Source organism: Cyphomyrmex costatus, unplaced genomic scaffold, assembly GCF_001594065.2.
Source record: "Cyphomyrmex costatus isolate MS0001 unplaced genomic scaffold, Ccosl1.0 scaffold216, whole genome shotgun sequence".
NCBI classification, from domain to species: Eukaryota; Metazoa; Arthropoda; class Insecta; order Hymenoptera; family Formicidae; genus Cyphomyrmex; species Cyphomyrmex costatus.
Window position 1 is genome coordinate 461,256 of NW_017276214.1, and position 14,566 is coordinate 475,821.

The 14,566-nt window shown below is 36.7% G+C and overlaps 1 protein-coding gene across 1 annotated transcript in view; it reads right to left on the reverse strand.

Moving 5' to 3' along the window:
* Nucleotides 1-974: 974 nt before the first annotated feature.
* LOC108773627 (uncharacterized) overlaps nt 975-14,566 on the reverse strand; it is a 61,540-nt gene continuing 47,948 nt past the window's right edge. The window contains exons 17-19 of the mRNA XM_018539492.1: nt 12,599-13,159; nt 7,318-7,396; nt 975-1,048 (exon numbers count right to left, since the gene is read on the reverse strand). Of these exons, the coding sequence (XP_018394994.1) occupies nt 975-1,048; nt 7,318-7,396; nt 12,599-13,159 (714 nt within the window). The remainder of the gene's footprint in view (nt 1,049-7,317; nt 7,397-12,598; nt 13,160-14,566) is intronic.

Genomic DNA, 14,566 nt, shown 5'->3' on the forward strand with positions numbered 1-14,566 from the left:
GAAAAAAAAAAAAAAAAAACGGGTGACAACCCATTATGTTTATAGCTCGGTGCTGTGTGATTGCATTTTTCTGCGGGATGCATTTTCCATGCAGCCTAGGAAGCATAAAACTCAAGATGGAAATGTGTTTATCCATAAAATTAAAGAATAATATTTTCTCATAAACTCGTGCACGATGTAAAAAACTTTTTATATACTTTTCGAGAGTGTAACACACACAAGATCATAAAATTTTCTCGTACAGATGTAAATCAAATTTATCGTAGTTGATTAATTACTCGTCGACGAAGCAATCGATGAAGCTGATAACCCGGTTATAAAGCCGAAAGCAATAGCCACTTGTTGTGGGACAGTTATTACTTAGGCATCTGAAATGATTGTTTATTTTCACAAAAGATGGATAATTAATCGTAAACCTGTGAAGGTAACGTTTTACTTTATCAAAGCCAGTCATTAATTTTTATCTAAATTTGTGCTGTAGGTTCCGCTTTATTTATCATCGTTGTCGGTTTCAGGTTGGTTTAGTCGATTTAACAGCCACGAGCGTTTATTTTCTACAATTGGGTTATTATGCAATCCATTTAGCTTGTCAAATTGCATTATTGAGATATATTCTATACATTCGATACATTCATTAGGAATAAAATAGCTAAAATAGAAATAATTCGTGCTATAAGAGCACAGGTATTGCAAGTTCCTTTAGGATCTCCTCAGGCTGATTTTCTCGAACGCGTTCATATTACAATTTCCGACAATAAAAGAAAAAGTATAAGTATAAACGGAGCTTGGCTTATAGCGGATAAATATCGTACTTGAGTATAGAGATCTTCGCTGCTATGTACAAACAAAATTTGAATATCGGTTATAAAATAGAAAATCGGTCAACCCAAAGTTTGGAAGGCGATTGAAGAATATGGGAGCGTCCGATAAAAAAGAAAAATATGATAAGATAGAGAAATAGAGAGGAAAAGAAACTACGTTCTACTTGATTCCGGCTTGAGGTAAAGTCGGAAGCACAGTGCAGCAACACGAAGTACTGTGAGTTGTTCTGCAACAGAGTCGAAGAATAAATTACAAAAGCAGAGGAAATTAACCGTCTTGAAAATGAAGCAAGCAGGCGTAAGTAAGTTCTGGCAATCTCTGTCTCTCTCTAATCGCGGACGCGATTTTCGAGTAAAACTTTCTGAAAGCTCTTATATAAATCTACACACGTCTTCTTCCGTTTCCCTTCTTTATTTTATTTCTTATACCAATTACTCGTATAAAAGAAAAGTGTTCAATATTTGTGGCTATATAATTACATGATGAAATAATTATTAGGGGCCGCTTTTATTACTGCTACAACGTTAATAGTAATAATTATATTTATAGTTTTATCAAAAAATATATTGTTGGTCCCAAAAATAACTCAATGTAGCTTTATGTGATCTCAAATGCTAAACTTACTAAACTTACTTTATATATGAACTACCAATACAATAGGGAATTGGCATTTAGTTGTTTGCATTCGTTTAACAGTATATAAAAATTTAGTTTATGGTTATGACCATTTTTTCAGTCAACTTTAATTTCAGCACTCTCTTTTCATTCAACAAACATTTCAAAAAGGTAAGAGTAAAAATGAATATGCCGTGCCAATTTTCATACAGGAAAACAATACAAGATACTCGGAAGTATTGCATGATGAATGGACTCGGGCAAAAATACTATGCGGTCATTCAAATGCTGCATTATTTGCAACTCGAGCGAGGTTTGTTGTCCATAATAGAATCGTAAGTTAGACATTCTCGCTTCCGACCGATGACAATTAATTGTCTCGCTTATTTTCCAGTCTGCCGGCAGCGACAAGTCAGCATTTTGATCGTGATCGATTGGACGCCCCCTTCAATTACTTAGCAAGCGGAACGGTCGAATTATGTGCAGCTTGGAAAATGGCCAAGAGGTCAAAATGCAACAAGCTTATTCTATTATTTGGAAAATTCGAGTCAGCCGTTCAGTTTCATGTTTATTCGGGACTAGAAAATAATAAATAAATTGAACAAAAAAGAAAGAAAAATAGAGAGAGAGAGAGAGAGAGAGAGAGAGAGAGAGAGAGAGAGAGAGAGAGAGAGAGAAACTTTACAACGCATCTTACACAAATGCGACAAAAGAAACTAAAATGTTCCTCGACGGGAATGCAATTCGATCATTTCGAAGTAAACGCGCGAGAAACTCTGTTGAGTGTAGGGATTAGAATTTGAGGTAAAACGCGATGGGTAGTGGATTTTCGGAAGTTCGGAACCCCTACAGTGGAAAGCACTTAAAGCATATGAAATCGGTGCGACTCGTCAAGAAAGCGAGACACGTTCGTGAGAAGCTCCGAGACGAGTTGAAAAGACGAGAGACTCAATATAAGAAGCGGAAAGAAAGTCAAGGAATAAAATGAAATGTGCGAAACGTGAAAGACAACTGTCGGCCGCCCTGTTATTTCCGGCAAGGCACGAGTCTTAGAACGTGTTGTTAGAGAAAATCTCACCGTCCCACTTCCAACGAGCTCGTTTCACGTCAGTTGCTCTTTTTACTTTCCACTTCTTAAGACTCCACGCTCGTCTGCACTTTGTTGCTCATCGGGCGTGGGTTCGACGACGCCCGTCAATTACACCGAAATCCTCGGTAAGCGAGCGCGTACATGGAAACACCTGTTCTCGATTAGAGAACTTGTCTCGAAGCGCGCGAGGGCTTGTTCTGCTGTCCGAAGCAGTGAAGACATAATGATAATTAATGAGATCTTCAGAGAGTAAAAGAGCTGAGCGATATCATTTATTACAAAATGAACGTATCGATAAACAATTTCAGAATGAAAAACAAGGAATTTACATTAATGTAAAGCTAAGCTTCCTTTGCAAAGTAAGAAGAAAGCAGAGAACGTTAAAGTCATGGTAATTATATTATTTTAATTTCGAAGGGGATTTCATTAATATTAATAGCACACCGAGCTACACGTACACTTTATACATGCAATATATTTCCTAAGATGGAATGAAGAAAAGATTGTGTAGCAGATGAAGCGAGAAGGAACGCAGACAACGATCGTAAAGACGTAAAGACGTCGAATTAACTAGGCGCGCGCATGCTCAGCTCGACGAAAATCATTAATTAAACGGGAACTAAATGCATGAGGAACAAGCCCCCTGTCATAACTTCCGCGCGACCTCGTAAATCACAACGAGGGTTTCTCGTACGGCTTCTTTTGCTCGCGTACTGATCGGACGGCGTTGCAACGCAGTGATCCGCGTCGCTCGAGATGTAAGAGCTGTATTCAAATCAAAACGAGTGTGGACCGAATGTATTCGTGAACGAATGAATTTCAATGAGGAGCAGATAAATGGTCGGAGAAGATTATGGAACAGAAATCGCGCTACTGAAAGATTTATCGATTACAGATTATTCCTCGTCGCGGCTACGTCAGGTCGACTTAACGACGAGCGATATCGTAACTATCGTTTCATTATAGAGACCGTACTGAAAATAGGACCTGAACGATCTTTAATGATTTTTGATAACCTCATTCGCGAACAAAAATAAAATTCCTCGTAGCTGAGGAGAATATCAAGCATTATAATTTCGTTGAAATAACATTATGACTTCAAAACGAGATCTACAGATTTCGCCTCCCACCTCACCGTCGCTGGATGATACTATTTCTGCGACGATCGAAGTTGGAGGTCCGAGAGGTCCGAGACCGTTGCGAAACTTTAACAGATGATTTTAACCTATCCCATCGGACGAGTTATATTCAGTTTCGCTCCGATAATGTGCATACCAAAGTATCTCGTCGTGCGAGAGAATGGAAAGGTAATAACAAAAATAACTTCCCATCGGTCGATAATTTCGTCGGTTGATCGACGAGACGTAAAGCCTAGAAATGCGTCGTCCTCGGGAGAATTCCAATTAGATAATTTTAATCAAATGATCTTTGAAGCTTCCCGAGTATCTTGCTACGGAAACTGTTGACGACGACCTACGAGAAGTCATTTACATAGGTTGAGATCAGTTCGAAACACGTCATGTTAACTGATGACGTTAACTAGTAATACATGGTCCGTCCTCCCGATTACTTCGAAGCAAGTAAATTGTCTAAGTTCGGTCACTCAGTCGCTCTGTTCTAGTTCGATCGGTCGATTGTCTCGCAAAGCACCGCCTCTGTCCGATGCTTACGTGGTAGTTCTCGTAACGGCAATTCGAGGTTATCGATGAACTCCTCGATGACCAGCAATAAAACGAACAGCTGAGGCTATGCAACGTAATGTTGTTCGATAGATGTATCTTATAGATCGTCTTTTCTCTCCATTTCTCTCAAGTCTTTATAACTCGATAGATCACACTTATATATATATATATATATCGTGATACTTTAATTCTTTTTTAATCAGTCTCATTAATACAAAAGTTTCATCACGCGACCGTTAACTGTAAATAACTTATCAAATACAAGATAAAATCTATAAATTATTATATGCGACATGCGTGCATGTAACGCGGATTGTGTCGTGCGATTTTATATAATTTTAAATAACGATTTTCTAAGAGAAAGAGAAATACATTCGTAACTTAACGTATCAGTTCGTTCCATATCGATCTTTACCTATTTAATCTTCACGTATGACTCCAAGGGAGCCATTACCGCGGAAATATTCACCGTTGACTTTATGAACATATGTTGGCAGGTCGTAAGGTGTCTCGTTTTCTTTTATATTGCAACGCGACGGAAGTTATTGGTTCTGGTAATAACGACGGCGTTGCCTCAAGCTTTCCTTCCTTCCTTCCTTCCTTCCTTATATCGAAGGTGGGCTTCACAAAGCCGCAAGGTGTTTACGGCTAGCGAAGCCCGGTTTGCTCGTTTAGTTTCAAAGCATTCGGGTGTTACTTGCTCCTCAATCAACTAGAATTTAACGGTATATACCGCACTGTCGCTCTTTCGATACCGGATGTAACTACCAACTTCCCATCGCGAACGCTCGTCTGCCACAATAGTCGAGCCATTCACAAAAATCGCGAACAACACGGTCCGACCCTACCTTGATTGCTAACGTCAACTTTTATGTGTTCTGTGCAACCCACCGTAACTGTATTACGACGACAATAAAAAATCATGCCATTTCTCTTGGAGGGTCCCCAACAAAAAAAAAAGGGGAAAAAACGCCTCGATATTCCGTGTCCTCGATCAAATGACCTGACAAATTGTTACGGGAAAGATGGATTTGGATCGTTCAAGATAATGTCCTCAACTATTTCTTAAGATAAATTGAAAGTACCATATGTCAAGTCTCTGTTTACGTTAAATTTACTTTATAGGCTCGATAAATCGATCGGTGCGACGTGGTAAAACAGAGTAAACTCGTGTATTCGGTTTACATCAAGTGTAGTCTGATGGAATTTACGCGTACAGTTACCATTAGGGAGAATCCAATATGTGTACCCACTGTAATGTGTCTTCGATCAAATTGCGCGAGATAAATCGGTAGGATCCGTACGTTTCGCCGAGTGAGAGGCATAGGATCTTGCTTATTTCCAGCAAGAGACACATATGAGTGTAACGTAGTGAATCATTACTTCTTTGTCGTTTCTTAATGTTAAACAAAGATGACATGATTAATGCGTTACACTATCGCTTGCTGGAAAGCAATGATTAGCAAACTTCCAATTTTTCGAACATGAGTACTTCTTCAGATGAACTCCCCTGAAATACGCTTGACCTCGTTTCATAATACCGGATTTAAAAACCATTCTTCAAACTTCAAACCCGATATTGAAAGTTGATTTAGCTATTTTTTTCTTGTTTTGAAACACATATAGACTGCTATTACCTTAAATAGGTAAAGATCCCGTCAACACAAAGATATGAGATTAACATTTAAAATATTCTTCTTCAATTTTTTATTCTGATTTTAAATTTTTATTCTATTTTTTCTTTATTTTAGGCACAAATTTGCGCACATTTCTCATTTAGTAAAAGCATTTCTAAGTATCTCGGTTTTTTTTTTAAATATTTATGCGTTGTACATGTTGTATATCCTCGTTTTCTTTTCAAGATATAAAAGAGGCGGATATATATCAAAGATACTCACTCGTGGCGAGTATACAAAAGGTGGAGGCAACCCTTAAAGTAACACGAAGAAAATGCGGATTTTATCAGTCTTAGTCGACGTACACGCTACCCTCCGAATATATCAAATTTCGAAACTATTTAAGTGAACCATTGTACGGTGGTTACATGACACTGTTGACCCCTTTCAGAACTGCGAGCACTTTAGGATCAAACTATCGATGCTCCCTTTCAATGTTCGTCAATATTTTCTTAGTTTCCCTTTTCCTCCTACATTTACCCAAGAGATCGATTCATAGTCGGTATTAAATCGCGATTTTATTCTGTAATCAATGTTCAGTATTCTTCGGCAATTACAATCAATCTTTCAAAAGTAACCAACCAAGCTGACAGAAAGCTATCGGAATAGACATGGAATTATAAAAATTCAGCGCGAATCATTTTTCGCACGTAAAAGCATAAATTTGCCATGATTTCCAACGATTTTAAAATGTAAAATCGTTACGATTTCATAGTGAATGCTGTATTATTAGCGATAAAAAGAAAAGTTTCTACGATAAAAGTAAATATCAGGTATATATTGCGCTACGTCTCATGAATATTTAATCGTTGGCCTTGCTTCGTTTGTCGCGCATACACTCACGACTATGTATTCACGCATTTCTCTCTGCACACTCTCGACCGATATATTCTAATACCTATGGCCGGTTGTCAAGCTTTACACACGCTTAAACAGTGATTGTTCTGATCGTAATAGCAGAAAGTAAGTAGTTTGAGTGCATTTCTAAGATTTCAAAGAGTATAATATAATGGAAGGAAAATATGTGGCAATAATGGCAATAATATAAATCATATTGTTCTCATTACATTTAACATTTATGATACTTGAACTAATAAAAATCATCTTACGAGTTTTTTTAATACATACTATAATTATATCCTATAATTATTCTATGCTTATTTTATATAATTTTATTCTACATATTCTTTTGTAGTAAAAAATATTTTACGCAGAGGAAGTCAAGCTTTGCTTTGTATCATTAATCGATACTTTAAATGATAATGTAATCAAACGCAGTATTTTATTAGCACGCAATTGCACATTTTCGTTATTTCTACATATTGAAAATTTTTGAAAGGCGCAAATATTTATATCAACGATTGTAATAATAATAATATGTTTTAATACGCTAATGATTAATGGCAGAGCATTATGTGGAAATAGAACTCACCTGTCGTAATCAGGAATGTCGCATGTCGCATCAGTATCAGTACAATTATCGGGGTAATTGACAAAATTATAATACTCACCTGTAACAGAAAAAAGAATATTGTATTAATATTTTATAACACTAATAGTATAATAATTAAATACATTTATTTATAAATTTAATAAATTTTATCCGTATTAAAGTTTAGAAAAGTTGTACTTTATTTAGTTAAAAAGAAACGCGATAATGAAGATAACAGAAAGTAAAAAAGGCCAGCCATGGTCAGAAAGAAATCTCATTAGCGACTAATTTGATCAAGGATCTCATAAAAATACAATATTAAAGAAACTTGCTACTCGGATGTTTAGAAAAAGGAATAGTAACCATTACTGTTACAATTAACTGTATTTGAACATGCGGTTGTGAAAGAGAGAGAGAGAGAGAAAGACAGTGATTTTAATTATATCCTTGATATTCATGAATAAACATGAATTCTGAATCTGACGTTCAAAATGTCTCTGATATTCCATAGCAAAATGGCGATCTCTTCCGAGCCGAAGAACAATGAGGAAGAAGGCCGGATAATCTTCGTTGCGCAAATAAAGCTATCCGAGATATACTAAATTTCTATCCAGCTACAGCTCAGATTGAAAATTGTGCGACAGTGTGCAAATGAAGACCATCTAAGCTACAAAATCATTTAGGAATTTAATAAACTATGGTACTTTAAAACTATGACAGTAATTTAAGATCGCGTATATTTAATATATACTATATATATATATATATATCTCCGAATATAAATTGCACATACTAATTTACTATTTCAGAATAAACTATATACTCGTTGAACTGTTACACAAAAGAAAAAAGAATTAATACTGTTTTACACATACATATTTTTAATCATCTAACAGCACTCTTGTAGATTGCAATTTTTTTCTTTAACCACATTTTAAATAGTGACAACAATTTTGTTGTTTGTAAAACATAAATCCATATTACCATCTTCATTTTCATGATGAAAAAGAGCCGGCATATTTTCTTCTATTTAAGTCCTTCATTCATCCATCGCTTTATATGTTTGATTCGTATTTTATATATGTAAGTGTGTATAGTGTGTGCACTAAATTTTATTAAGACTTTCTTTAATGAGATTAATCGATAGCTTCAAAGATTATAAATAAAGGTATCATTAAATGTTAATTACATACATATACTTTACATACGTATACTTTTGTCCTTCGTAATATTACGTACGTATACTTAACTTCGTCTCTTGTAACATTAATTATAGATAATTAATATTTATTCGTAAATGTATTCAAATAATATTCTACGAGGACAATAAGAGTATTTTATATCATTTATCATACATTATTCATGTCATATTTTAATTAAAACAGAATTATTTATAGTTCTAACTTCACAATGTCGTCGCAACAGAATCACATTAACAATTCTCATGCAATTTCCGGTGTAAAGCTAAAATATTTTACAAGCTCGTTTCTAGGACAAATTTGCCCTTCAGTATATTGAGAAAACATTATTATATTTTAATAATTCAAAACGGTAGGACTTTAAGTTGTTACAAGAAATGAATTGTGATGGAAAATATTTCTGTACCTTTTCCCAGTGCTTGTTTTATCAACTAATCTTATCAGTGTTGTCATAAAGGAAAATAACTCGTGAACAGAGGAGAGAAAATTATAGGATATTAACCTCATTCCGCGGTACGTCAGATGTCGTAAGTTCGAGAATCAGACTAGCAGATCCGAGCTTGAAATGTTTGCAAACTGCCGTTTACAAAATATATGGTCAACAAGATTGATGTCAACCGAAATATTAATTCACGTGATAAACTTGCTCATTATCGTAAATGATACCAAGGCCGATTACCCTCTTAGAACGATACCATAGTAGAACGTGACTGATGAAAAATGTAATTTAACGTTTCATGATAGCCGGCTCAGGAATCGTAGTTTGCGTCGTGTCAAACTCGTATCAGTTGGACTAATCTCCTTTTTTTTTCTTTGAATCGCGTGAATTTTTTCTACTGCTTTCAACTATCGTATAAATATATGTATATATTCTAATCTAATTATATGTATAAATTGGCTAGTAAGAGAGAAGCTATAAAACTGAGCACGATAAAATCGCACGATAGTGCGCGACTACGACGACGGTTCGCTGATTAGATCACATTGTGTCTGTGTAAAAGAGAGAGACAGAATAACAGGAATTTATTTAACAGTTTAAGAGGCTTGCCTAGAGATGCATTTTACGACTTAACGTACACATATATGCGATACATATACAAATAACGGAAATCGATGAGTGCTATACCGGTCAAGTAAATCACGGAAATGGCAGCGTCATGTAACATTAAAATTTATTTCGCATTTCAACAGCTTTACAATCTGCTTCGCAAGCGATGCAAATTATGGGAATTGATAGAAAAAGCTCGTTCCTCTCGAACACGACGCCGGATTGAATCGCAGCTTCGAATTCACTTCTTTTGATGATCGCGTATCTTTGAGACTATCGTACGGAAAAATCTTTACGAGAATCGCGACTTGCCCGGAAGCGAAGCGGACTAGATAAAAAGGTGAGGCAAATGGAAGGGTCGATGCCTCGTTTGCTTGACGAGACGGATAAAAGGAAACGTTTCCAAAGCGTTTGGACCAGTACCAATTGGCCTGGTTCAACGAATATAGGACTGCCTCAAAGGACGAAGATCCCCGCTTTTAATTTCTTTTTATAATCTTCTCCGTAAATACAAAATCTCAAATTGAAAGGAAACCGCCTGTGTCGCTCGGTTACCCGAAGAACAGATACGAAGTCATACAATAAATCCTTTTTCAACGGCATTTGGACCTTTTCCAAGACGTAATTGTATTCGTTGACCTACTAGTAATATATAAAAGTAAATACTGCTAAATTAAATAAAAAAAAGCTGAATGCAGTTGAGAAAGGATTTAGAACACACACGTGTTACTCCCTGTTGGATCGCGCAGGAAGATAAGAACACGCTTACGTTTCTGTTTCAGTTGAATCGCTGGTGAGAAGTTCATTTGTCATTGTTGCAACCGACTAATAGCGTAAGTCAATCAACGAGAACGTTAACGAGCATCCAGAGGATTACCCACACCGTGTAAGCTGAGCACTAGGGCAACCATAAGATTGACTAATCCACAATCGATTGACTATTTGACGGTTATCGACACTGAAAGTAAATTAAGCTAGAGAGAGAGAGAGAGAGAGAGTTCTTTGATAAATACTTTGATAATAAACAATCTTTTAAATTGAGAAAGCCATTTAATCGTACTGCGTTGAATAATTAAGCAATTTACATTTTGACAAAATAATGTTGAATCAAACATTTTCGACAATGTAATAAATTCACTTGATTTTAAATCAAATAACTTTATATATAGGAAAAAGCCTTCAATAAAAATTCTCTCCGAATTACTTATTCGTCGTACGACATATACATACATAGGCAAAATGACATTTGCATGAAACACACGTTTCGAAATTGCGTTTTCTTTAACTCATTACTTGTCGAAGTAACGTTCATGACTCTGTTAGGCGAAGTTACAGAAAATGACGGGAAAACTTTACACGGCAGAAATAGCACGACGGATATCTACGACAACGTTTCCAATAATATGTTTTAACGGGACTACAGCGTAGAATGCACCAGTCTAAATTACGGCGCATTATCTCGTTGCATGAAAATTGTACAGAAATGACTGTTCGTATTTCATGAACGTTTAGAAAACTTCATCGGCGAGTACAACCGGAATTTACCGCAATATTTCACGGGGCATCGATAATGCAGAGGTGAACGAGAACGTTCGCGCGCTGCGCTCTCATTTTACATGCTCTCGTTAGCATCCGTCTCAAATAACAAGCAGGCAAAGCAAACACCTCGTGATGACCGCGCGCGTAGGATACGAAGCATCTAACAATAAGTCCTGCAACGTATAGGCGACGCGAATGTATCATGAATATTTCAAGTCCTGTAAGTGTCTGTCATCACGAAGGCAAAAGCTGTTTCGAATTCAACAGAAGCAACGACGAAGTATATATCCCTCTTCTCTTCTCTTTGTCCGACAATGAGATCAAGGAAGCTGTTCTCTTCGATCGCGATTGCGTGCACATCGCAGAGGGACAACTCATGAATAGAGTCGATATTCAGCCCGATAAATTATCGGTTCAATAAAAATCGAGTCTGGAGTCGTACTGCTCGGCGCGCTATAAAAACAATAAAATAAACCATCTTGCTGAGCAAATGGTTCTCTCCATTTTGCCCTCTTGTCCGTGGTCTCGCTAGTAATCCGTCAAGAAATAAAGCGCGTACGTGGCGCGAGTGGCAAGAGAAAAATGTGGACGCGTGACTCTTGTAACCTCACTTGTTCGTCGTGTAAACCAGTGCATTTTGTTGTTAGCGTCACTGGTAAAATGGCGTATTTAATCCGTGCAAATATGGTTGAGAATACCTTTTGCTCGCTTTTCATCCCGTAACCACTACAAAGGTTCTACTTATCAAAACCTCGCTGATTGAAACAGGCAATTTTAACAGACTGAGCTAGAAATGATTTATAAAGAGTCAGGATTGGGAAATATCTATAACTGTAACGTGTTACTTTTCAATTATCTTTCTGTTAATTTTTTGTAATTTTTTGCATTGCTAATTTAAATATAAGAATCTTTTCTAACATTTCTAATGATCCTAAATTATTTTACTTGTATTAAACATTTGATTATATGCTATATTATATATGACAAATTAATATACACACTTGAGATTAAAACTACGTAATCAATATTAAGACGCATTTACATATTAAAAACGTCTTAGCTTAATTCCTAATGCAAATATTTACAGAGTGTGTGATAATTATCAGAAAAACACACAATAAATTCTAATCACAAAAAAATAATCACTGATTTCTCACTGAACATTTTATTTTAATTCAGTCTATACGTTAATGAGTAAGTTTAATATAAAATATATAACTATAAAAGTAATTTAAATTAATTATTAATTGCCAAAAACTATAATTCAGTTAAATTATAATTATAGACGAAGATAGAAAAAAGGAACGAAAGATTAAGTTACAGTTACTAAAAAAAAATAAATATAATTCTAACCTCGTTACAAGTAATAAATTACTTCCCAATTTTAAATTCTGTTAATAAAAATAGGTGCTGATGTTTATTTTTAAACAAATATATCGAATTATTGCTGTAGAAAATAATGTACCAATCCCCGTTTTGACCGACGGTGACTTACCACATCTCTCTGCAGAACGCTAGGACTAAAAACCATTATTCGCCTCTGCTTTTTGATCAGTCTGCTGAGTCTCTGAGTTCTTTGAGCGCAAGTTAATGCCTTTCCAGAGATCGGAAACTCGTCCTGCAACTCGTCCTCGAGATCATCCTCCATGCTTTTTTCGATTGAATTCGGTGAATTCTGCTTCATCGTTACTGTGCTCAACGGCACGGCTTTTGCAATCAGAGTCTCACTTCGTACGCTCCAAGTGGATCCACCATATTTCTTCATATTCATCAAATCACCTATACTGCCTCTCACGCTACTGCTGCCCAGCTGAAGGTTTGTTCGGGATAAAGCAGGCGAATGTGGAAGCGACTCAGAGCATTGCTCCGTCGACTTGACAACATCTGGTAGAATTGCCTTATTCTGAAGCTTATCTAGATCAGACAAAGATGATCCTCGACGTATTTTCGCTCGCGGCTCGCGAAGATTTTTCTTCGAGAGTCTCTCCTTACTTTCCTTCTCGCCACGACTCACACTTTTTGAAGATAACGATGACTTCATAGCAAACAGCCCCGCCTTCAAAGGGAACAATAAAGCCCACTCTGTCGACTTATCTCGAGTCTCCATTGTGTAGATTTTCGTTTCTTTCGACGGTACTAGAGATACTCAATAAAGTAGTGTTTTTCTTTTAAAAATTATAGCAAAAATTGAAAATTCAATTCGTCAAAACGTTATCGAATATCAAGAATTATAATTATCCTCGTCGTCCACGACGGTTTCAACACGGCACTTCGTCATGCAGAGCTGTTAAAATACTAAAATATCGCAGTTACACATGTCGAGGATATTCGCGATAGTGCCGCATCCGCTATTTAAGGATGTCCGCTTCAGTGCTTATCGAGTTTCATTCACACCGTCCGTTAATTGTATCCTGGTACTTGGGCTAGTTAAAAAAAAATATCATATATATATGTTGTTATATACTTTTTTGATTCATAATATTGATTTTCGTTGCACGTATAATCCACAGGCACATGACATCCACCGTCTATCCTTTTTATAATAATTTTCTTGGATAAGTTCTTTCCTACGTAATTTTCCCACGCGCCACCGGTATTTAAATTACCCGAGAAGCACGGTACGATTTATTTTGACGTAGATACATAGTATCTCGCGTAAAGATCCTCTTTCAGCCAATTCCACGATCAGACTCGCTAAAAGATCCCTGCACGGGAACCGAGCAGAAGGTGGTGGTCAGTCTCCCTCGGCTGGACCACTCAGTGGTATTTTCACTTAAGTTAACACGACCCCCCGCACGGATGCGCCCTTTGCGAGGCATACGACGACACTTCCGTCTAATAAAAGCCTAATAACGATCGATACAATCGCTCCGCCTCTCTCATTCTCCGATTCGTTGTAGTCGAGGATGTGCTTAACTTCGAAGCTAAAGAGAAAAGGTAACTTCAAGGAAACTTGAAGAGCGGGGCGAGACTTCCGCCCTTCGGTCTTTTTTGTACGACACCGATGTGCTCGTCTCTCGCCGGACCATTGACTATTACTACACTCGAAAGAGAAACGTTTGACTCGGGTTGACAAGCGCCAGCAGCGATAAGCAAATGGCGGGAGGTAAGACCTTGCGGCGAAGGTGATACTGATTCCTCACCGTCGTCGGTCTGGTAATCATACGGGCTTCTGATTATGACGCAGGCCACCGGCTTGTCCTACATAGATTACGTCCTACGAGGTCCAATCGCAGGAAAACGCATGTATACACGTTTGAAAAGAAGAGTCATCTTCAGCTTGTTAAGAATCCCGAGCTGCGTGAAATAATTACTCTTTAACATGTGCATATGCAGTATCCCCCCGGGGAATCTAATTAATTGCATTATATGAATTAATATTAAAATACACATACCATAATTAGAAAATTGAATTATTATATAAAACATATATTGATGTAAACTGCGTTGACCTGCATATACT